Source organism: Dipodomys ordii, unplaced genomic scaffold (assembly GCF_000151885.1).
Source record: "Dipodomys ordii isolate 6190 unplaced genomic scaffold, Dord_2.0 Scaffold7, whole genome shotgun sequence".
In the NCBI taxonomy this organism is placed as follows: Eukaryota; Metazoa; Chordata; class Mammalia; order Rodentia; family Heteromyidae; genus Dipodomys; species Dipodomys ordii.
In genome coordinates this window covers 8,619,857-8,645,143 of record NW_012267223.1, presented here as the reverse complement: position 1 = coordinate 8,645,143, position 25,287 = coordinate 8,619,857, and the positions used below count along the sequence as shown (strand labels likewise).

The 25,287-nt window shown below is 41.0% G+C and overlaps 1 protein-coding gene across 5 annotated transcripts in view; it reads right to left on the bottom strand.

The window, feature by feature from the left end:
- Positions 1-11,449: 11,449 nt before the first annotated feature.
- Kcnj16 (potassium channel, inwardly rectifying subfamily J, member 16) overlaps positions 11,450-25,287 on the bottom strand; it is a 52,267-nt gene continuing 38,429 nt past the window's right edge. For 4 of the 5 annotated variants that reach the window (XM_013037887.1, XM_013037890.1, XM_013037888.1 and 1 more), the window contains one exon: positions 11,450-14,463. In XM_013037887.1, the coding sequence (XP_012893341.1) occupies positions 13,070-14,350 (1,281 nt within the window). In that variant the 5' untranslated portion in view covers positions 14,351-14,463 and the 3' untranslated portion in view covers positions 11,450-13,069. Of the gene's footprint in view, positions 14,464-15,573; positions 15,805-25,287 lie in introns of those variants that run through there. The other variant, XM_013037891.1, reaches the window with a different exon arrangement.

The following is a 25,287-nucleotide window of genomic DNA, read 5'->3' as shown; positions in this document are numbered from 1 at the left end:
TAAAAATAATGAAAAAGAATTCCTTTTTTAATTTTTTAAAAAATTTAATTATATTTTATTTTGCTGTAAAGGTGCTGTACAGAGGGGTTACAGTTACATAAATAAGGTAATGAGTACATTTCTTTTCAAACATTGTTACCCCTCCTTCATTTTTCTCCCACTATCCCTCACCCCATTCCTTCCCCTGACTTCCGTAAGTTGTAAAGTTCATTTCCAACATAGTGTCTTATGAATATCATTGTTGCATTGGGACACCCTTTGTCTTTGTATCACCATCTTGTGATTTTTCTTCCTTTCCCCCAGACAGATAAGTGTATCTACAAGACTCAGGGTACCAGAATCAATAACAGTGACCTACCAGGGATAAATTAAAGGAAAAAAGAAATAAAAGAAAAGAAAAAGAAAGAACCTGATGCAGTACATTGATGACAACAAGGTCAACAATAAAAAAAGACCTCTTCTTTCCATATCTTTGCATTCATTTCGATTAGCATCATTTTATAAAGTCATATGTATCCTCTGTTAGGACTATTCTAGATATTTACTAATTATTACAAAATAGGAAAACCATGGAGCCTATGTTTTTTTGGGTCTGGCTTATTTCACTTAATATGATTTCTTCCAGGTCTTTCCACTTCCTTATAAATGAGGTGATGTAATTCTTTCTGATGGAAGCATAAAATTTCATTGTGTATATACACACCACATTTTCTTGATCCATTCATCTACTGAGGGGCATCTGGTTGGTTCCATATCTTAAATGTTGTAAATAATGCTGCAATGATCATAGTTTTGCTGGTCACTTTAGTGTGACCTTGTTTGTGATCATTTGGGTAAATGCCCAGGAATGGGATTGCTAGATCCTAGGAAGCTCTATGTTTAGTCTTTTGAGGAACCTCCATACTGCTTTCCACCTTACATTCTTACCAACAGTGTAGTAGCATTTCCTTTTGGCCACATCCCGCCAGCATCTGTTGGCTATACACATGAAGAAAACTGAAGTTAGATCCTTATGTATCACCCTATACCAGAATCAACTCCAATTGGATCAAAGACCTGGAGGTAAGACCAGAAACCCTGAAAATATTACGGGAAGGGATAGGGGATATGCTAGGGCTCACTGGCACAGGTGGAAACTTCCTAAATAAAGATCTAGAAACACAACAAATCAATAAATGGATAAATGTGATTGTATTAAGCTGCAGAGCTTCTGCATGGCAAAGGACATAGCTAGCAAGATAAATAGAAAGCCCACACATTGGGAGAACCTCATCACTAGCTATATAACAGAAAAGGGCATCATATCTACAATATACCTAGAGCTCAAAAAATTAGATTACCCAACAACAAATACTCAAAGAAACAACTACCTCATTAATTAGTGGGGTAAAGGCTTAAAGAGAAACTTCTCTGAAGAGAAACTAAGAATGGCCAATAGACACATGAAGAAATGCTCAACTTCTCTGGCTATAAAAGAAATGCAAATCAAAATTGAGATTCTACCTCACCTCACCCCAGTTAGAATGTCCATTATCAAGAAAACAAATAATAATGAAAGAATTCTTGAACAGAATAGGGCAGCAATATAGCTACACATGTACAGATTAGTTGGAGTTGTACATAGTAAATATAGGCACCCCATAGTTGGATGGGATCCCATCCAAATTGCCATTTGGAAAGCTGGATTTCACTTGTTTTAATGTATTATTTCTTAGAAACTAGACTTGATAACAAATGTTACAGGTGAAGGAAAGCACACAATCATACCTTGGCAAAACAATTTAAAAGTGTGATTCTAAGAGCTGGTGGCCTTGGTAGTAATAGATCAGTGGTAGACCAGTTGTCTAGCATGTAGAAGGCCCTGTATTCAAACTCTAATATTCTGTTTACAGAAAGAACAAAACAAAGTCTGATTACAAAGCTCCAGGGATATATTCAATCCTATTGTGTTTCTCTACTCTTCACAAGAACCTAGTCATTGAGGCTCTGCATTTGAACTTTGACTGCTTCCACTCCAACCTTTATCCTTTCCCAGCTGCCTTACTACTCAGTACATTGAGAAACTGCAGTCAGATAAAGAGAATTACTTCCATCTCCAGTGCTGTCTATTCTAATAGAAATCCTGCTGTGTATCTCCTATCCATTCTGCTTCCTTACAAGCCTGCATCTAAGATGACATGCCACCACTCCATACTCTACTTGTAGATTGGCTGCTATCCCTCCCCCACCCCATTTGTTCACAATCCCTGTATCTGTAGTTCTTCACTCTCTCCTACATTATCTATTTTTTCCTTAAGAGAAGGATCATTCCCATCTGTTCATAAGCACACTGAACTACTTCCCACTGAGAAAAGAAATATGAAGAAAAGAAGCAAAAAAAGAGCTCCTTTGTCCTTACATCTCCCTCCAGCTATTCTTTCATGTATTTTTCTTCATTTTACATTAAGACTTTTCCAAAGTTATCCCCGGTCTCTCTCTCTTTTTTATTCCCTCTGGATTCTCCTTGCATCAGGCATTCACTATAGTCATTCTTCTCCAGTCATCCCAACATTCCATCACTCATTCCTTGGACCATATGCTTTATTTGGCCTTTCCTCTTTCTTTCTTTCTTTCTTTCTTTCTTTCTTTCTTTCTTTCTTTCTTTCTTTTTTTCTTTCTCTCCTCCTCCTCCTCCTCCTCCTCCTCCTCCTCCTCCTCATCCTCCTCCTTCTTCTTCTTACTGAGATTTAAACTCCAGAGCTTTATGCTTGTTAAGAAGATGTTCTACCATTTTGCCCATGCCTCCAACCTTGCTTTTGCTGGTTATTTTTGAAATAGGCTCTCACCTCCTGAGCTGTAATCCACATAGTTTTAGGCTTTCCATCATTGCTGGGGTCACCTGTGTGCACTGTGGTGTCCAGATTCCCTCTGTGGATGGAGTAACATGCACTTTTCTACCAGGAGTTGATCTAAATACACTCTCCTCTAGTCGCCAGCCTCTCAAATAGATGAGATTACATCTAATCTTATCCATCAGAGTCATCAGTTCTGCATTTGGTTTATATGTTAATACTTCTCTGTTCTTCCTTATATCTTCAAAATTACTCCTTCTCATTCATCTTTATGAAGTTCCTTAATGTCTCTTCTGCACAACATAGCAGTGTCCTGGCTCAATATTATACCGCTGGTCTCTACTTTGTATTTATTCTCAGGAGGCCCCAGGCTGGCCTGCAGTTTTAAACCATTAGGCAAATGGCTTCAAAATTTAGTGTCAGGTCTGACCTTCTCCCTCCACTCCAAGTTCATATATATGGTTCCCTATTCTTCATTGCCATTTGGGCATCAAATAGTTCTCGGAAACATACTAAATTTTTGCTACTGCTCCAGGTTCTCAAATTTTGCTATAGGGTACTTGTATGTGCTAGGAACTCTTTTCCAGGTATTCACTTGCCACTTTGCTTTTTTCTGTTCTTGGTGTCTGAGCCTGTTGCCCCATGCATGGGTAAATTCCTTTCTTTTTTTGTATCTCTCTGCAGTCCCAACATCAAATTGTATGTTTGTTTCTTTACTTTCTGTCTCTCCAAGTTTAAGTTTCATAACAAGATTTCCCCCCCCACACACACATTTAGTTCATCATCACATTAGAATGTCTATGGATATCCTGATCCAATGTAGATTCTCAATATAAGAATGCATGAATCAATGCATTAAAATCAAGTTCTGGTGTCAAAATTTTATCTCATTTTGGCTCCATTAATTCTGGTCTTAGATACATAAGAGGAGGAAAGGAAGATGGAAAGAAGGAAAGGAGGCAAGAAAGGAGGGAAGTAAGGAGACAGGAAGAAAGGAAAGCAGGAAGAAGGGAGGGAGGGAGTGGAAGGAAAGAAGGAAGGAAGGAAGGAAGGATGACAAGAAGCAAGGCAAGAAGATTAAATGAGAGAAATGAAATTGCATGAATTAAAGTACTTATTATTCATTTCCAGGAACTCTGGGTGAGGATACAGAGTTCTTTTTATTAGTTCTGTAATTAACAGATGATTACACATGAGATGGTCCTAGTTCTGCATATTTCATTAATAAAGTAGTTAAAAGAAGTACCCGGGAACTTCTGTTCTGAAATTCTATGAGACACATTGCCTAACTCTGATTTACAAAGACATCCTATCTATAAATAAGGTTGTTAGGACAGCTTAAGAAGACAGGGATTGTAATACTAAAATACACATCTTTCACATAGTAACAAAAAATAGGCACTATCTATTGGCCATTTACTCCATGCATGGTATTGTCTTTAGGGCTTTTACATACCATGTGTCATGTAATTGTCACAAGTTTATGAGAAAAGTACTTTAACCCCTATTCAACAGATACAGAAAAGGCTTAGAAGTTTGAGTAGTTTCCCTAAGGCCATATGAAGCAATCTGTAGGCTGGGATTCAAGTTTGTGTCAGTGGGCCTCCTAGATTTCCATCTAAATTAGAGAGTGAAATAAGGAGACAAAGAGAAAGAGACAGACAAGAGACAGAGAGACTAAATATAGAGTGAGAATAAGACATAGAAGAGCTAAAGAAGATCAAGTGATAGGAAAATCAAGGAGAGAGAGACCAAGAGATGGAGGCTAAAACAAGGATTGATTGGCTTACACCATACCAGCAAGGCAGGTGTCTCAGCCTGTCTGAGACAATGGATAAAAATCACTTATGAACTCTCTTCTCTCTTCTTAAGGTTAGGGGCATGCTGCAGCTTATTATTTTCTAATATTTTCATCTTGATTACATATATATATAGATGGTATACAATGTATATATAATATGTGCTAATGTGCATGCTTATGGATGTACATATATGTGTGTGTGTGTATATATATATATATATATATATATATATCAGCTAGGCCCTGATTGTATAAGACTATTATATTTCTGGGCTCATTTTTAAATATCATATTTAATCCTTAGTAGACAGCACTCTGTGGGAAGATGGCCAATCCTGTCTTTCTCTGTTCTTCACATCTGGATACTGACAAAAATGGAATTTGGCAAACAATAAAATCCTTTAAACAAATATCACAGCTCTTTGAAGTGGATAAAATTATGAGATGATATTGCACACATTTGCAAAGCAAATCTTTACTCAGTCCTTAAGACTGTGTTTATTAAGCTCCTTCTATATATCATCATTCTGAAACAATCTTAGTAATTGATCACCTAAATGCTGGCTGCTTTCTCTTGCAATAAGTAGTTTGCTGAGATGTGTGTGTGTGTGTGTGTGTGTGTGTGTGTGTGTGTGTGTGTGTGTGTTAGATTATCAATAGAAACTATCCAAAGTTCCATGTCTCTATTTGCTGATTGAGATGCCAGCCTAAAAGGACTCCACTTTCCCCTTCTAGACATATTACCCATGTTGAAGCAGCAGAGAGAAAAATCAACCCCATGAAATCTGTACTGAGACCAACACCATTTGCTGGTTCTCCATGTATGCTAGTTTCTGAGTTGAATGGCTGCCCCTGGTATCTTGTAAATATGACTGACAACCTGCTAAGTAAGTTAATCTTCCAAATATGATCCCATGGCTGTGGAGGAAAAATAAAAGCTTTCCAGATTGACTCGATGGAAAACTTGCATGCATCTGACCACAAGGTGGCACACAGACGATCCAGAACACTCAACCTCCTAACAGAGCTGCAATTACCAGAGGTATTCCCATAATTATTATTCCTACTGTGATTACGACTCCAATGTTTCAAAGGAACCTCATGAAAAGATCACCCTAGTCTTTGGCATAAAATGCGCTCTTGCTTGCATTGTTGTTGTTTTGTTTCTTTCTACCTTCTGGTTGAAAAAAATCACTAATATTTTGTGCTCCATAAATTTCCAAACCCCAAGAAGGCAAGTAGACCTGAAATTCCTGTTAGTTGTCGTCCAGAATTATGAGTAATAATTTCAGTGATCGTTTAAATTTCTAGAGGAGGATAAACAAAACTTTCTGTTTTTTGATGGCTCCAAGGTTGTTTTCTATTCGGTTGAAGCTATCTATGATTATTCTAATGGTTATTTGAAATATAGAAATAAAAGTACTCAGTTTAGAAGAGTTGACTTAGGACAGCAGTTTTATTATTATTGTTGTTATTGTTGCTTACAAATCTCTATGTCTCTGGGATCCATGATAGATATGATATTGGGAAAAGTAACCCAAAATATTTCAATTTGGTTTCTGTTCATTTTATACTTGCATTTCTTTGAGAATAGATCAACTTTTCCCTCATTTGGGGAACCAGGAGATCATGAATGGCTATTAGTCTAAATGTTAAAATAGCAATTGCTTACTGGGAAGGGGTAAAAGGGCAACCATTTTTCCCCAACAGGAATGAAACACAAACTGGGCAGACAGGATATTCCTTCCTTCCCATCATCCATGTGAGAATGCACCTCTTCATAGCACTCAGAGCAAGTAACAATGTGAATGAACGCGTTTCCCCCATTCCCAAAGATGCGTCTTGCTCTTGGGTGGGAAGCATGACCCTATGTTAAAACTAACCAGCAAAAAGCAGCAGTAAAGGTGTGACTCTGTGGTACTGCACAAGCCTAACAGGTGTGAGTCCCTGAGTTCAAACTCCAATACATCCAAACTCACAAAGGCTTAATGTTAGAGAAATACCAGCAGTTCTGGAAACTAAATTCAATTGCTACAATAATTTAATTTCCAGTTTGTTAACTATGGGGAGAGTACAATGTATGTCACGTTAGGTATACATTAAAGATGTTTGTCAAAGGTGCATACAAGAACTGAAAATCAGAACTTCTCAGACAAATTTGATCCAACAGGGAATAATTTTGAGAAGAGAAAAAGTGACGTGTGCTTTCTCCATTCAGGCTGCTCGAAACCTCATAAATGAGGTGGCTAATTGGCAGTGGGACTCTTATTTCTGATGTGGAGAAGGCCCAGATGTCAGCCTGGTTCTGGCTCATAGACAGAGGCTTCTGTGCCTATGTGGTGGAGAGAAGAGAAGCCTTGAAGAGCTCTTCTTCCGTCACAGCACTCTGGCCTTTCCTGAGAGCTCTGCACTCCTGATCACCTCCCAAGTGGCATACCACTTAATATGATCACTTTGGGCATTCAGCTTTCACATGTGAATTTGACAGAATGTAAATACTCAGACATTATATATACATATACATGCATATGGATATAGTCTATCTATTTCATCTATATCTATCTATCTATCTATCTATCTATCTATGAAAAAAGCAAAAAAGCCAGTAAGAGGGGATAAAAGGAGTGGAAGTAGAGTGAAGAAAAATCATGGTATATTTTTTTAAAGTTTTATTATTATTACTGTTATTATCATCTTCAAATTTAGCTACAAAGAACCATGACATCATTAAGGAATATCCATGTCGTACATATTGGCTCGGTGGTAGAGCGTTTGCCTTGCATGCCAGAGGCCCTGGTTTTGATTCCTCAACACCACATAAGCAAAAAGAAAAAAAGCCAGAAGTGGCGCTGTGGCTCAAGTGGTAGAGCGCTAGCCTTGAGCTGAAGAACTGAGGGACAGCACCCAGGCCCAGAGTTCAGGCCCCATGACCAGACCCCCCCCCCAAAAAAAAACTAGTGGGTCAGAGAGGTAAAGTCTTTCCTCCCAAAACTCACAGCCCAGTAGTAGCAGAACTGAGATGGAAATCTCTTGGAAGTAGGAACAATATATTTAGAAACATGGCCTCAGACTTCCATTACTATTTCAAGATGAAATCATGGATGTGTTAAAACAACTCTTTTGTGATTATTTATGAAGAATTTCTCTCCTATAGATAATTATGTTTCTGATTTCAAATTGCTCAGAAGCATGCTATCATAAATACATATGAAAGGAAATAGAATACTGATTTGCTGAGCAATTCCTACCTGCTAGATAGTTGCATGTGTACATGTATGTAGACATATGCACGTGTGGGCAGAAAAATGATTCACTCGTATTAAGGTGTGGGTATTTATTCTCTCTAATACCTAAGGAAGTTTAGTGGCTGTTGTTCAGGGTATTAAAAGATGAAGCCCTTAGAGGTGTCTAGGCCATAAGGGTTCAACTCTCTTCATGAATGGATTAATGCTATTACAATGGGAATAGAATCATAAAATGGTGACTTTGCTCCTCTTTGCACTATCTGCCTCCCTCTCTCTTTCTCTCCCTCCCTCCCCCGCATCTTCTCTAGTTCCTCTAATATCTGCTATAGGAAGCTGTAGCTGTGAGGCCTTCATCAGATGCTGTGTCCTTGGTCCCAATTGTCCCAGTTTCTAGAACCATTTCTACTTCTCTTAATTATATATGCATTATAAATTTTCCAGTCCCTGGTATTGTGCCACAGTACTACTGAAGAGACTAAAACAGCCCACAAGAACATATTGTCAGGAAGAAGCTGAGTGACAGCTAAAAATTTTTTTCAAGTCTACACACCTGTTGAGGTATGCAATAGGAATTTGAGTCCATTTTTGGCAGATTTTGTCTTTTGCTTTTGTTCTTGTAGGGCCTAGGGCTTGAACTTGGTGCTAGACATCAGCCTCTTTTGTTCAAGGCTAGCACTCTACCACTTGAGCCACATTTCTCCAGCTTTTTCTGTGATTAATTGGAGATATGAGTCTCATGGACTTTCCTGCCTGGGCTGACTTCAAACTATGATCCTCAAACTCAGCTTCCTGAGTAGCTAGGATTACAGGCATGAGCCACCAGCATATAGCTAAGTCAGATTTAAGTAGGATATTCCTACGAAAAATACATTCCTACTAAAACATGTGATGCAATAGAGAAAACAAACTGTCCCTATCTCAGGTGCATTTGCTAACATTCTTTCCAGTGCACAAAGTATAGTTTGGATTCTCCCACATTTATTCTAGGCTTATTTAGTAGCAGGAAGGTCTGTTAGACTCTTCTCTCCAATGAACACTCAAAAAGCCAGATGTGGCTCTGTGGTTCAGGATTAGGCTGAAAAAGTGAAAGGAGAGCACTCTGAGTTCAAGTCCCTATATTGGCACAAAAACAAAAGCAAGCAACAAAAATCACAGAGCTTTGAGCATGCCTTGCGAAGACTTTTGGAAGAAGAATCCCAAGTCTGTGGTGGCTGAGACTCAGAATATGTTCAGAATGTGTTGCCTATTCAGTTAAAAAGAAGTCACCTAGAGAGTTTCCTATGTTTGGATCCTAGCTTCCAACTCCAAGATAAGAAATGCCCATGTTCCAAATAAGAATGGAGGTTGGTTGAGTTGTATTTAAGGTCTCAGCAAATATCCTGTGTTGACGTAGGTTTGTTGAGGCAACTTACGCAGGTTTTGTTGTTGTTGTTTTGCGGGGGGTTTATTTTTATTTTCTGAGCTGTACAATGCTTGCTTTGTCCCAGGCTTCTGTGCGTTCAGGTCATTAGCTATAGCGAAAGCCCCATTAACAGGCAGAATTTATGGAATTCTGTTTCAGGGAATGAAGAAGATCAAGAGCAGTCCCCAGCAAGCCTGGTCAATCCTGTTATCAAGCTCACTCAAATCCAAGTGTCTTGGGGGCATTTTCAAGCCCCAAAGAAATACCTTTGTGTTTATTTTACACTCACAGTGGCATTTCCTCAACTCCCCAGAAAATATGTCGTGCTCACAGTGATCAACTCCAGCAAAATGGCATGGGGTACAAGTAGGACACAAGCTGAACACCTACTTTTCTTACCAGCCTGTTGTCTAGGTAATTCTCCTCTGATATACTGCTCATTGTGTCCATTAGAAAATGCATTAGATTTCACTAATGAAATTCTGGAGATATGCCATCTACAGACACAATGCTCCCTAAAGTTCCATTCTCTCTGTGATTTGACTTCTCACAGCATGGCTATGAGGGTGCTGGCGATGAATCTGAGGTGTGGATGAGGAGAGATGGAAGAGGAAGAGTGAAAAGATACATGCCCACTATGCCAATGCTAGAAAGGAGTTTCTATAAAGACCACACCAATAGAAATCTGACATCTGACATTGCTGACAGCCATGTCGAATGTAACCACCAAGAAACCAATCTAACAGAAAATATGTCCAGGGAAAAATAGTTGCATTTACAAACAAAATATTGTTGTTCCAACGAGGAACTTGTGAGTCAGGAAACAGCAGACAATTGGACACCAAAAGAAAAGGGAATTTCAGTTTTCCACCTTACTAGGTCGTATCTAGCCTAATAAGGCTAAGCGAGGCTAAGATATCTGTGTGCTTAGTACCCTGGTGTCAAGGGAACATAGTCTTTCCTCTTTCTCTCTCCTGCCCCCATTAGCTTCCCCCTGCTCCTCTCTCTCTTCCTGTCTTCTCTTTCTCCCTCTCTCCCTTCTCTCCCATTTTCTCTCTCTTCTCCATCTTTCTGTCCACCTCCTCCTTCCCTACTCTTCTTTTCTCTTTCCCTTTCTCTTTCCCCCTCCCCCATCCTCCTTACACTCCATCCCTCCCCTTCCCTCACCCCTCTCCCCTTTGTCCCTCTCCTGACTGTCTTCCCCACCCTATCTCCCTCTCTCCTTGGATTTATTCCTTACTCCAGGACTCTGTTCACAAACCATAGCACCCAGTGGGGCAGTGCTGGATTACAATTTATTGTTCAATCTAATTAACTCCTATAAACAGTTGCCATTTTTAGGGGGGAAATAGATTGTATAAGAAAATCATATCCAACTTACTGAACAGGTTGACAGAGCATTTACAACTATAAATACTATTTTGCACAAATTTTATTGTGATGCTGACAGATGCAGCTAATGTGTTATTTTAAATGCAATCATTCGACATACTGTCCAAAGCCCATAGAAGTAGTTCATTGTGCTGTCTTTGGAGGCAATATTCAGATTCTCAGCAAATAGTGTTTACACTCCTGGAGATATAGATACATGCACACACTTTTAACATCTTGTTAAGATCTTTATTTCAGCAACTCATTGGAAGTTTCAAAGTGCGTTACAAAATCGATGCAGAAAATTAGACCTAAATAGCACATGTGAATGCTGATTCTGCATTATGTTCTGCTTAGAAATACATAGCACAATAGAACTATTTGGTTGGGCATTGATGACCCCATTCTGATATCACAGAAACCTGACAGACAGGCTGAGTCCACAGAACAGTAAAATAAAACTGGACGTGAATGATACCAACCAAAAAAGGTGAAGCAAAGTATTTTTAATGCTTTTCAACCTTCAGTCAATTAATTTCTGCCACAGAATTCAAATCTGCAGTGTGTATGTGTGTGTGAAATCAAAAAATGGAATTTGCATTCCTGAAAGATACAGAAAAAAATGTACAGTAGTTAGACTGCTATTAAAACTTGTGACTTGAACTAATCTCTCATTCCTGAATTAATTCAAAAGTAGCTATATTGCTTTATACAACAGAAAGAGAAAAAAAGGAAGCAAGGTCAATAGGAAAGAAGGAAGAAAAGAAGGAAGGGAAGGAGGAGGGAGGAATGAAGGGAGGGAGGAAAAGGAGAGAAGGAAAGAGGGAGAAAGAGAAGAAAAGAAAAAAGAAAACCCTATACCTACCTTATTTTGCTTTTCTTAGTAATCATGGACTGTGTGATTTAGTTCAGTTTATTTATAAGTCTTAAGTGAAGAGAAAGTTGGGGGAGAGAAGAAGAAGGAAAAGGAATTTCCAGATTAAACAAAAACTGCATATCTGTGAAAACGTTAATCAAAAATATAAAGATGTGGCATGTACATAGTGACAGCTTAGGACCACTAAAAACACACACAAATAATTTAAGTGTAGTTGATAGTTCTTCATTTTATAAAGCTGACTGTTCACTCCTAGGTGATCTAGGTGATTGGGTTTGTGCTGAAAACAATCAAAGTTTAACATCTTTGTGTAACCTTGTAGTAAAGCATACATGCTGATCTTATATCCTAACATTTTTACACTCTTAAGATTCAGATTTCTCACTTACTGTAGACTAGAATCGCCCCCGCTGTATTATGTTTCACAAAAGCATCCATTTCAATGATTGTTTGAGATTCAGCGTTTCCTAAAAATTCACATCTCAAGTCATGAATGTGGTGCACAATGATCAAGAGCACAATTAACACTATCAGGGCATATTAAATGCCTCCTGCCCTTCCACCCCCTCCCCTTTAATAGAGCCTCTGCCTCATAGACCACAGGCTACCACGCTGTCTCTTAGGAAACAGCCTAGCAAAGTTTTCCATCAGTGGGGCTAGATGCTTCAGCCCCTCCCTGTGATTCTGTGAATTTTGTGCTCAGGCAGGTCCTTGACAGAGAACTTACAAGTGGTTGTGTTATTTTCACTCTCCCCCTGGTTGAGGGTCAACCAAATCATAGAACGGAGAGATACTGTTCTAAATAATGATGTCAACTGGTCTTCTGCCAGGTACATCAAAGAACAACAATAACAAACTAGCTTCTAGCACTCACTGAGCATGGCTGAGCAAAGGGCAATGGAAGAAATGTATGAATTGATAACCAGGTCCATTTCTAACCACCACTCTCTCTAACTGATGAAATCAAGGTGCCGTGAAAGGCAAACAGTTTGACTGGAACTAACCCATAGATCTCATGGTCCAGGTCTCAGCCTTCTGACACCAAACACATGCTTACCTTGTGTATCTGGGTCGGGTGAGATGATGCCTTTCATCAGGTGTCATTTATGTTTGTTATCATTTTTTTTAATAGAGGTAAAAACTTATTCATCATTCTCCCTTACCCATCTCTCTATTTTCACCCATCCCCTCTTGCTTTTATTTATTTATTTATTTTTACTCATTTTACCGGATAAATAAGAACCAACCATAGACATAAACATAGGCGATCCTGAGAAGGATTTTTATCACCAATGATCATGCTTCTCCATAGCATCCAAGGATAACATTTTCTATGAAAACCCAGATTTGAAGAGTAGCCAAGGATGGAATCTTTAGACGATCTCTTCCTACCGTAGTTTTAACAGGCTGTACAGAAGACTACCGTCACAAGATATGGCTTTAATCTTTTTTTGTGGGGAGGGGATCCATGCTTGCACAGTGGCTGGAAGAGGAAAAAGACCAAGTGGGGGTCCCCCTTTGGCTCGCCAGGCCAAGAGGCGGCTACATCTGGGATTCCACCGAGATTCGATTTAAAGTCAGGACGGCTTTTTGATAGGGCGTTTCCTTGTACTCATCCAGGGGGTCGTAACCAGTGCTGTCCTCCTCCGGGTTTTCACCCTTGCTGTTCACGACCGCCACGGCACTGAACGACCTTCGCCTGACCTTGGGGTCGGAGGCGCAGGGCCCTGGCGGGGGCGAGGCCACGGGGGTGGTCTTCTGCACATGGAGCAGCTGCTGGTCTTTCCAGTCCAGCTGCTTGGCGCTGCAGAACGGAGCGTAGACCTCCACGCTGCCTTCGAACTGCAGGCAGTTGACCTTGTAGTACTTCCTCTTCACCTCCAGGACGTCGTGGAAGCGGTGTCCCCAGAGGATCTCCCGGGGCACGTAGGAGCTGCGGGACTGGTGCGAGGTGCCCGTGGAGTCGCCCGTGTAGATGAAGGTCACCAGGATCTCGAAGTTGTCCTTGGCCACCGCTTTGCGATCCAGGGCGTACAGGGGACTGTCGTGGTCGATCTCGTGGACGATGGTGACCGGGGTGACCAGGATGATCTGGTCGTTGACCAGCTTGAGGTCCCTGAAGGCCATGGTCATGCGCCCTTCGCTGTCCTCCGCGTAGCGCAGCAGCTGCGCCCGCACCGTCCCCTCCACCACGTGGTTGGGGCGGAAGTCCCCGATGCGCCACATGAGGCACAGCTTGCCATCCCGCATGCCGATGAGGGCGAAGTAGCTGAATCGGATGGTCTGGGCTCTCTTGCGAGCCGTGGCCATCTTCGCCAGGGCGGCGCCGATGATGAAGGTGTTGATGATGCAACTCAGGATGGACTGGAGGATGACGGTGAGCACGGCCACCGAGCACTCCTCGGTGACGCAGCGGTAGCCGTACCCGATGGTGGTCTGCGTCTCCAGGGAGAACAGGAAGGCGGCCGTGAAGGAATGCACGTTGTCCACACACGGCGTGAGGTCCGGGGGGCTGGACAGGTCCCCGTGGTGCCAGGCGATGACCCAGAAGATGGAGCCGAAGATCAGCCAGGAGAGAACGTAGGACAGGGAGAAGATCACGAACATGTGCCGCCACTTGGTGTCCACCAGGGTGGTGAAGATGTCCACCACGTAGCTGCCCCACTCCCCGAAGATGTGCTTGAAGTACACGTTGCAGCTGCCGTCCTTGTGCAGCAGGCGCCGGCGCGCCCTCCTCTTCTCCGCCATAGCCTGCTCCGGGGGGAACCCCGGGTACTTGGAGTCCACGTTGACCACCCGGTAGCTGCTGCCGTAGTAGCTCATTCTTATTGGTGCCCCGAGGGCATGCAGATGAGTTTGGAGATGGCAAAGAGAGAATTCTAGGCGTGCTGCTGCTCCTTGAGTTTTTTGGTGTTTTGTTTTGTTTCAGTCAAACCCTAAAAATGAAAGAAAACGAAAAAAGGGAAAGGAAGGAAGGGAAGGGAAGAGGAGGGGAGGGGAGGGAGGGAGCGAAGGAAGGAAGGAAGGAAGGAAGGAAGGAAGGAAAGAAGGAAGGGAGGGAGGGAAGGAGGGAGGGAGGGAGGGAGGGAGAGAAGGGAAGGGAGGGAGGGAAGAGAAAGGTGTGAAGGAGGGAGGGAAAGAAAGAAAAGAAGAGAAAGAGGAAAGGGAGGATGGAAGGGAGGAAAGGAAGGAAGGAGCAGAGGGAGGGAGGGAAGGAGAAAGAAAGAAGGGAGGGAAGGAAGGAAAGAAGGAAGGAAAAGGAAGAAAGGAAGGGAAAGAGGAAAGGAAAGAGGAAATGAAGGGATGGAGGGAGGAAAGGAAGGGAGGAAGGAAAGAAGGAAAGAAGGAAAAGGAAGGAAGGAAGGGAAAGAGGCAAGGAAGGGAGGGAGGAAGGGAGGAAAGGAAGACAGGTGAGAAGGAGGGAAGGGAAGGAGGAAAGACAGGGGGAGAGGGAGGGAAGAGGGAAAGATGGAGAAGGGAAGGGAGGAAAGAAGGAAAAGAAAGAAGGTAGGAAGGAAAGAAAGAAAGAGGGAGAAAGAAAAATAGAAACATTAAATCCACTTTAGCTTTTAATTTCATCTTTCCAGCAGTTTGCCAAATTGGGAGCAATTTTATGCCATCTAAAATAGCCAAGACTCCTTTTGAACCATAGAAACACTCGGTATTGATTACTCATTTCAGCATAGAATTCAACTCAGTCATTACAGGAACAAAATATGCAATTAGAGAAAATAACATTTTGATATATGCAGAAGGCTCGAGTAAACACAATGATTGCCTCAAATGATGCCTCACTCCTTTCTGACCTGACACAGAAAACATCTTGCTTTGTTTGCAGAGACTTTTCTCGCATGAGAGCATCTACAAAACAAAGCAATCATTAATATACAGAGGCAAACAAGAATCCAGAGACTGGCCTGGCAATCATATAAGCTTTCCACCTACTTAAGCCCAACAGTTTTCTATAAAGAAGGATGCAACAGTTTCTAGCTTTATGTGCTAACCTGAATGGTACCCATTGGTTGCTGGAATAGGTAACCTCTCACCTGTTGCTTCTTCTTTTCCCCACATAGACTTTTCTTCTTGCGTGTTTCCCCAGACAGAGCAGAAATGACAAGCACATCCCATAAAGATTAGACTCTTAGCTCCACCCTTCCTCTTGGTTGGAAAAAAAAACCCAAAAAACAAAAACAGAAGTTAAAAAACAAAAAAACGCTCCCGTGAAGTTTTCAGTAAGGTGTAAAGTTGCTTCTGCTTTGTCTTCTCACATCTATCATCCTTTTAACTTGGACACTGGCAGCTCTTTTCTTTCTCTTTGAATAGGAACACAAAAATTTGCCAAAGTTGCTAATCTTGTTTCACTCTTAAAGGGAGAAAGCAAGGATAGAGTCGGACCCTTCCTCCTTTCAGTGTTTTTCCCCTAAAAATTCAGCCTACAAAAGATCAAAACAGAAATATGTGTCTTATTGATAGTCTTTATCACATCTGTGGATCTCACAGCTGGATTATGAAAGTTAATGTTAAAAAATGCAACGATCAAAGTCATCTTCAGTGACTCCATGCAAAAAAGAAATAGGGAAGCCGATGTGATGGTTCTCTAATGGCTCGAAATTCCCTGTGTCAGGTGAGAGAAGGGTGTGCAGGTGCAGATAATATATGAAAAGATTCTTCTATTTGCCACATGGAAAATACCGTGCAGTATGAAAAAAATCTGCCCCTGACACTGAGAGCTCTCTGAACCAACCAAAGAAATGAATCACTCAATAATGACCCAGCATCTTCACATCAAAAAAGGGCAGAAAGAGTTAACCTCTGCTCAGTGAGAATCATTTTTCTCCTTCTCCAGGGACCAGGCCCATTGTACAATGAACTCATTGTGCAGTGGGTCCCTTAGAAGGATGGATTGTGCTTGTGACTGAAAGATCCTGTGAAACACTGTGGATTTCTTACTGTCTGTCTGCATCAACCCATTCTCCTACCCATCTTTCAGATCTGTTTGGGGTAATTACCACTTCTTGGTTATCACTTCAGGCGAGCTTTGGGGGAGAAAAATTGTATAATTTCAGGACATGACTCATGGCCACCAAAATTCATCTTGGATGGTGGGAAAAAGTATCTTCATGAATTTGGTCCATAGTATCCACCAGTTATTAGTTACTGAAGCTTTCAATCTGCCTCGTCATTAAGTGATACCCCAAACAGAGGAGAGCGTCATAGTAGCTCTTCTAGGATTTAGTGTTCTCTCAGAATAGGATGTTTAAAGGCAAATATGATTTTGAATTAAAGAACAGTTTTAGAGATTACATTTTTTGTTTTTGTTAAATGTTTCCAACCCACTTCCTTAAAGGGAAGTGCCTAAAATCGTGAGAGGGGCTGAAAGTGAGCAGGCAGGGTTCATAAATCAAGAGCTACTATGTGACTCTGCTTTTTTTCTGCTGCCAAAAGAGGGGAAAAATGATTTCATTTGAAATAAGGTTCTGTTGGCATCATTTTGAATTTCATTGGTGCCAACAACTGCTATCCTCAAGCTACTTTTTAAAACACCTTCCAGATTGCACGTCCCAGTGCATTAATTATCGCCTAATACAAGTTACAGTAAGCAAATCTGAGTGTGTGAGCAATATGTGACTGACTAATGTGATGATTTCAGAGATACATTTGTGATGGTTGTTCTACCTCTTGAGCCACAGCTCCACTTCTGGCTATTTAATGGTTAATTGGAGATTAGAGTCTCCTGGACTTCCCTGCTCAGAATGGCTTTTAACCCTGATCCTCTTATCTCAGTCTCCTGAGTAGCTAAGATTACAAACTTGACCCACTGGCACCCAGCTAAAAGATACCTTTGTGAGAATTCTGCCCCAAATTCACTGCATCTTCTGTGGTTCTTTATTGTGTCCATTTCAATTTATCAAGACATTAGCATTTAGATTATGATTTAATGCATCTGTCGTGTGACTCTTCAACCTCATAAATGATGCATTTTTAAACACACATATCTTCTTGTCAAATGATATTTCTTAGTTTATATTAACTAGTAGGATCTGCTTAAAGGGTCTCCATTTTCTATGCCTTTGTCTGAACTCAGGAATCAAACTCTTACTAATAACAATGGATCATAAACCCAATAGGAAACATTTTCATCAAAAACAAACATTCAGACTCATAAATGTTGAAGCATTGTCACATTAGACGCATTTTGCCACATCCTCTCACATCCAACTATTTACTAGGAGAGCTGCTCTTGGAGCTAGGTCTTCATTGATCAACTTTCCCTTAGCATCCGCAGAGCACAAAAGTTAAAAAACTTGTGTCACATTAATGACAGGTGTCAGTCTCATCTTTAGCATTTACTCAACCTAAATATATTCATTATTTACCATGTATAATTTGAGAGTTACCATTAAAATGGTAGAAAGTATTTATTTTTGGTGAAACCCAAGGGTTTATGTTTCTCATGTTTGAGGTTAACAAGTCCCTTCTTTAGCGCATGAAGAACCCAAGATAGCTGACAGCTGAGTCACCACCAACCAAATTACTCTCCTGGCAACTATGAGATCAGATAAGTTTGGGTGGAAATGTGATCCTTGATGGGGTGGAGAGAAGAAAAGGTGGCCTCATTCCTCAGGCAAGCCATTGTCCTGCTAAAACAGGCTTCTCTGAGGAGCAGTAAGGCTGAACACTGTGAGGATATGGGTGGGATTCCATTGGTGAGGAGGAATAAGAGAGGGCTGTTGAGTGAGTCAGGACAAACTGGAAAAAAACAACAAAAAAAGTTCATCTATTTTATGATTTTTGTCCAAAACCCGTTCTGCCACTTCTTGCTGTGGAAAGATGCCTAAGGCTTATCTTTCTGAGAACTCTTCATCAGCCATACATAAAACTCTTAGGGGGAGCTTCTCATCCAGCCACTGAATTTCTGTTTCACCCAGTCTAGGAGATGGAGCCCTACAGTTCTACTATCTCTACTCCCCGCTCCCAGCCTACCCCCACCTGTTCCAACTCCCAGCTTAAGCTGCTTCAGCTTGTGGACAAATCCATGGAATGCTCGTGTTTCCTTCTCAGCTGCTCTACTCCCCCCCCCCCCCCATATAATTACAGGTAGATACATAAGCTGCTTTTCCTGAAAAGGCCTAAACAACTTAGATGGGCCCACTAATTAACTGGATAAAAAACTTGGAATTATTTCTGCCTTCATTTTTTGTATCTTGGGCACTTAGTCTCTGAACCCTTTTTTTTTTTCCTTTTTGTGTTCTGTTCTCTCCTGTGGTCATTTTGCCAGCCTTTGGTCACCATTTTAGAATCCAGGAAGGGTGAGATAAAGTTACTTCCTGCAAGGCTTCTGGGACTTTCTTATGGTAAGAAACCAGAAGTGACACTGTGGCTCAAGTGGTAGAGTGCTAGCCTTGAGCTGAAGAGTTCAGGCACAGTGCCCAGGCCCAGAGTTCAAGCCCTAAAACCCACTAAAACAAACAAACAAAAACAAAAACAAGAAAAAACAAGGCCAAGTCTGATCAATGAGCAAGCACCCATTTGTGACCACCACCTAACCACTGGGATGCCTGTAACTGTGACTGTTTAATAATTCTCCTTCTTCACTCCCCATTGTTTATTTAAATCTAAAGCAAAAGCAAAGATCTGGGTCAAGAAAACGTACTTTAATGCTCTTACTGTAAGGTCCGCTCCTGGATGGCGAGCAGACTCCACCCTCCTCACAGCAAAGTCTCCACCCAGTACCTGCGTTACCTAGGCAACTGGGACACCTGGAAGAGGTCACATCTGCATCCACTGAGGTCACATCCGAATTTGATGTGGCCTCACCTTTCTCCGCCCATACCCTAGGTAAGGCCTAGCCCAGGCCCAGACGCTCTCTCTCTGCTATTTTCTAGCTCTTTTCTAGCTCTTTTCTCTCTCCTCTCTCATTCCCAGGCCTTTCCCAGCCATGTGGAGTGCCAACCTTGCCTGGTCCCAGCAGGTCTACTGAATAAACCTACCCCTTACCTGAATACCATGTGTGTGGTGCTGTTCTTACTTGGCTACCTCTTTTTAAAAGCCTAACACCTACTTTGCCTCTTCCCTGGATGTGGCCATAGTGTGGAAGAGGAGTCTATTGCTCTGACTTCCATAGCCACATATCTTTTTTTTTTTTTTTGTCAGTTATGGGTCTAGAACCCTGGGCCTAGGTGCTGTCCCTGAGTTTGTTAGCTCAAGGCAAGTGCTCTATCACTTGAGCTACAGCTCCACTTCCAGTTTTCTGGTGGTTGGAGATAAGAGTCTCACGGACATTCCTGCCCAGGGTTGGCTTTAAACCGCAATCCTCAGATCTCAGGTTCTGTAACTCCGTGGTTTGTTGTTGTTGTTTGTTTTCCTGAATCAACTGAGCAGAGTTTTATGCAGAGCAAAGAGTAGTCTGGAGGCTGGAGTTGGGAAGCTGAAATCCAGCATTACTGATGGCTACTGACATTGTTCAGTCAGATTTTCTTCAGTGACATTGACCAGCATCTGAACCATCAACCCTGCTCCTCTGGAAACACTGCTATCATTGTTTTTTGATTCTTAAAAAATATTATTGCCTTTAAGAAGTTGTACAAAGAAGTTGCCATTCCATTAAGAAATTTATGAATACAGTGTTTCTTGATCAGTGTCATCCCTTTCAACAAAATACTACCAGGAAATTGATACTTGCCAAGAGGGGGTTAGGGCCTATGGGAGAGGGTGGATGAATGAAGGGGGAAAGGAGGAGAATGTAGCCAAGAATCCATTATGTATATCACAAAATTAAGAAAAATAAGGGAAGGGGTGGGTCTAAGGGGGTGTGAAAATGTTGAAGGGGTGACACAGATCAAGGTAGAGTACATTTGTACACTGCTTTGTTAAATGGCAAAGAATTCAATTAAAGTCTTACAAAATAAGAAAAGTGAGGGAAGGGTTGTGTTGGGTGGGTTGGTTGAGAATGCTGTGATTTTTTTTTTTTGTCAGTCCTGGGTACTGTCCCTCAGCTCTTCAGCTCAAGGCTAAGCACTCTAGCCATAGTGCCACTTCTGGCCTTTTCTGTTCATGTGGTGCTGAGGAATCAAACCCAGGGCCTCATGCATGCAAGGCAAGCACTCTACCACTGAGCCACCTTCCCAGCCCCTGATTTTTTTTTTAAGGTAGAAATTTCAAGTCTACAATTTTGATTCTCCCATTATCTGGTTGATTCTCCCATTATCAACATTGATGTGAGCATTATACATATATATATATATGCATATATACACACATACATACATATATACATATATATGTATATATATGTTTTGTCATAAATACATACTATTTTTATGTATCATTTTAAAAGGAAATAAATTATAACAAAATAAGATGAATGCTATTCAATAATTAATGCTTCAAGCCAGGCGCCAGTGGCTCACACCTGTAATCCTAGCTACTCAAGAGGCTGAGATCTGAGAATCACCGTTCAAAGCCAGCCCGGGCAGGAAAGTCTGTGAGACTCTTATCTCCAATAAACCACTCGAAAACTGGAAGTGGTGCAGTAGAGCGCTCACCTTGAACTGAAGAGCGCAGGGACAGCGCCCAAGCCCAGAGTTCAAGCCCCACAACTGACAAAAACAAAAAATAATAATGCTTCAACCCAAGTCCCCAGGACTCAATTTCCCTCTCTGTAAAATATCAAAGCATCCACTTTTCAAGGCACCTCCTTCTGGAATGATACTGTGTCCGAGTGACTATGATCCCAGTAGACATTTTAATTTAAATTCAGTTTTTTCTCCCATTGAGCTACTTCTGTGCTCTTAGACTATATACTTATACTGTATCAATACTCCCCCCCATATCAGACAACTTTGTTTTCTTTTTACAGCTGTATCATATGTTATATTACCTATTTCTTGTTCTCTCTCTCTCACACACACACTCAACTCAGTTTAATAATTTTACAATAACTTAATCTAAGGAGCCAAGTTAGTGGAATTTTGACTAGCTAGCATAGTGAACAGTGTAAGCAAATTCACAAGGTGATTATCCAATTATTCCTTCTCATAAGTACATAGTCTTCTAAGATGAATCTAGTGATTTGTCTTGTCTTTATTCTGATAATCAGCCCACCCATCTCTTTTTAGTTTGAACTGTAACCCAAATTGCATAATTTTTTACTTTAAGGTAAATCTGGTAGGGATAGAAATCAGAATAAGATTCTATGTCCCTTTAAAAGACACAATTCAGTCATTTTTGCACAAAGGAAGCTTTTCCTCAATGATCACTAAATTCTCCATTTAAGAATTTGTTACTACACATACACACAAAAAGAATTTGTTACTAATTATTTTCATGGTATCGATCTGTCTGTTTCTCTGTCTGTCTATTCCTGGGAGTTACACTCAGGGCTTAGAACACTGTCCTTGAGCTCTTTTGCTCAAGGCTAGCTCTGTACCACTGGAGCCACAGTTTCACTTCCAGATGTTTTTGGCAAATAGTTGGAGATAAGATTATCATGGACTTTCCTGCTTGGGTGGGCTTTGAACTGCCATCCTCAGATCTCAGCCTCCTGAGTAGCTAAGATTACAGGCCTGAATCACCAATGCCCAACATTGATGCAATTTTTTAAAATCATTTAAAAAATTGAAAAACACACCGTGAACACTGAAGGAGACCATCACATGTTTTTTTGTCATTTATATTTGGGAATTTACTCATCAATAAAGACAAATAGAATAAAGTGAGAGAATCTGTGATAGTCATAACAACAATACAGAAAACAAAATAAAATGCCAACGTGGAGAAAGGCTGGAAGCAAAAGAGGAGGTTGCTGTGTATCAGGTGCCATCGGAAAAGGCTTGGCCCAGAATCTGACACTCAAATTCATAACACGCTCCATTCATCTAGCCTTAGGTAAAATGCTCACTCCAACCTGGCTTGCCCGCCTATTTTGTTTGTGTAAGATGGTACTCACTATCTGGTTGTTAAGGCTCTCCTGACTGATAGGAGTAGCTGTCTGCTGCGCTCCTTGTTCTAAGTTAATTTTAAGACCTGATTCTCATAAGAACCAAGCATCCTTACAGGAACTCATTGGCACTTTATCACTGACAGCAGGTTTTCCCAATTTGTCACCTCGTTTTACCTAGCTTATATAACCGCTTGCTTTCTCATTCATCTCTGGTCTTTTTCTTCCAAAGGGATCATCATAAAACTGAAATTCAACCCCCCTTCCACTGTGAAGCACAGTCCCAAATCCTAATATGATCCCTACAAGAACATTGACGTGGGACAGGAAGACAAAGATCAAAGACTCCTATTCTAGTTCAGGCTCCACCCATATCTTAGCTTCAGCATATTATCATCTTACTTTAAGTCTGGCTGTATTCATTTAACACTTAAGAACAGTAGCTGATTTATCTCAGAATGGCTTTCACAAGGAATAAGTAACATAATAATATAGCAAATACTAAATAAATAAAATAATACAAAACTAATATAATACATTGGTAGCAACCTTGGGAACTCTCACTTTTTACAGTCTTTCTCTAACCCAGTAAATACCTCTATTCTGACAACTTACTATAATGGGTTCTTAGGTGAGAGATCCCAAGCTCCCATGTGAAAGTCAAGCAGGAGTTAATGAGATAAGAGAGGAAAGAGAAAGCTTCCCTGGCAGAAGAAAGAGTATCTGCCAGCGTTCTGTGGCTCAGAGACACAGAGGCAGATTGTCCAAAGAAGTGAGTGTGGCCAGTGATAGGAGCAACACTGAGGGTAAAAGGAGGCACAGCATCCGTGATCTTACAGGTTGAATTAAATTTTGTGTCTTTCTCTCAAGAACAGTGAAAGCTATTGAAGTACCTTAGCTAAGGGAAGTGCATGGTAATGTTTGCATTTTTAAGTGATCACTTGCGGTGCAGTGGACAACTGGCTGGTGACCTTGTAGATGGACAGGGGAAGATACTGGTCAGGTAAGAAGTGATTGTGTCTGGAATTTAGGATGACCCGAGACTCCAGGTTGTAACAGGAGCCCTCTCTTACTACAATGTTCCCTCCACCTGTATCTGGGACAGGCTCACATGACATACAAGTGACTAACCAGAACATTACAATCCAGATTGAATCTTGAGAAAAGGACGTAAGGGTGTTGAATGGTATCACTGAGGGTGCAAATGGAAAAAATGGAAAGCCATACTAATGGCAATGATGAGCTGGTATCTGCCTAAATGTTCAAAGGGAAAGAAGGATACAGGTCGTGCCTTTTAGGGAGATAGTCTGCAGTATCATAGTTTTATTTTGTCTTGCCCTATGCTTCTAGTCACAACAGTATCCTTGCTTCCTAAATCATTTGAGATGCTATGCTTTTTCCAAAAAAGAAAATTCTTTTTGGGTGCTTTTTCTACTTGTGAGCCAATGGAAACTTAAAAAAAAAACAACCAGATAAAATTTAGATCAAGCTAGACGCTGGTGGCTCATGCCTATAATCCCAACTATCCAGGAGGCTGAGATCTGAGGATCATGGTTCAAAGCCAGCTCAGGCAGAAAAGTCCATGAGCCTCTGATCTCCAAGAAAAAAGTCAGAAAAAGTCAGAAGTGGTACTGTGGCCAAAGTGGTAGAGAGCTAGCCTTGAGCACAAAAAGCCTCAATGACAGCACCCAGACCCCGAGTTCAAGCCCTAGGACTGTTTAAAAAAAAGATTAATGTTCATTTTTATAATACCTTCTATGCACAATAATATGACTTTGTCAATCACCCGAACTGCTGATGTGCAGACTATCAGCAGAGTCTAGCACACTGGATCAGGTCAAAGTAGTTGTCTACTTCTCACTGCTGTTGATACCATCCTCTCAAATTCTCAGTGGACCCGGTCCATAGCAAGAACTTCCAAGTAGGTCTCTTGTTTTTGTCCTTCTGTATTTTAACCCTTTTTTAATGTAAAAAATGCAAAATCAAAATAGGTAACTGTCTGCTTAGGAAACAAATTTCCCATTGCAAATAGAGGACTTTGGATCTTTATAGTAAAGTTTGACAAGCCCTACTCTAACACAAAAGATTGCGTTCTGGATGGGTTGATTGGCTTGTCCCATGGAATATAGTATCAGTTGTATGAAGAAACATCCACAGTCTTCTTATTTGCCCCTATCTCCCCAGCAGCTACTGCAGTATGTGCCATGCAAGTGCTCATTATTTATACTTTGACAAAAGAGATGCATAAATGGTTGGACAATACAAAGATGTTATTTATCCTCAAGGAAATTTCAGCCCATGTGTATAGGTGCATGCATGTGTATATGTCACGGAGACTGAACTGGGCCTTGGGCTTGCCAGATAGGTGCTCTACCACTTGAGTCACTGTCAGACTTTTTTGCACTGGTTGCTTTCAAAACAAGGTTTTGCTATATGCTTAGGGGACTTGAGACTTTGATTTTCCTATGTGTGTTTCCCTGTCATGCTTGAAGTAGCAGGCATATGCCACTACACTGAGCTATTGAATAATGTAGAATCACTTGAGTAAATGAATTTCTATACATGGGCTGGCCTTAAACTTCCCCTTCTCAAGGAGCAGCTAGAATTCAGACTTGAGTCGCTGTGCTTGGATTCACAGTTATACTATAGTGTTCAGCAGATATCCCAGAAATGATTGTAGTGCTGTAGCACAATAATTGGATGTCACTATGCTTCAGAACTCTCTGGAAATCTGGAGTTAAAAGATTGTGCCTGGCACTAACATATGTTAAATTAAATTTGTTATATCTATATTAACATACTATATAATTATATATAATTA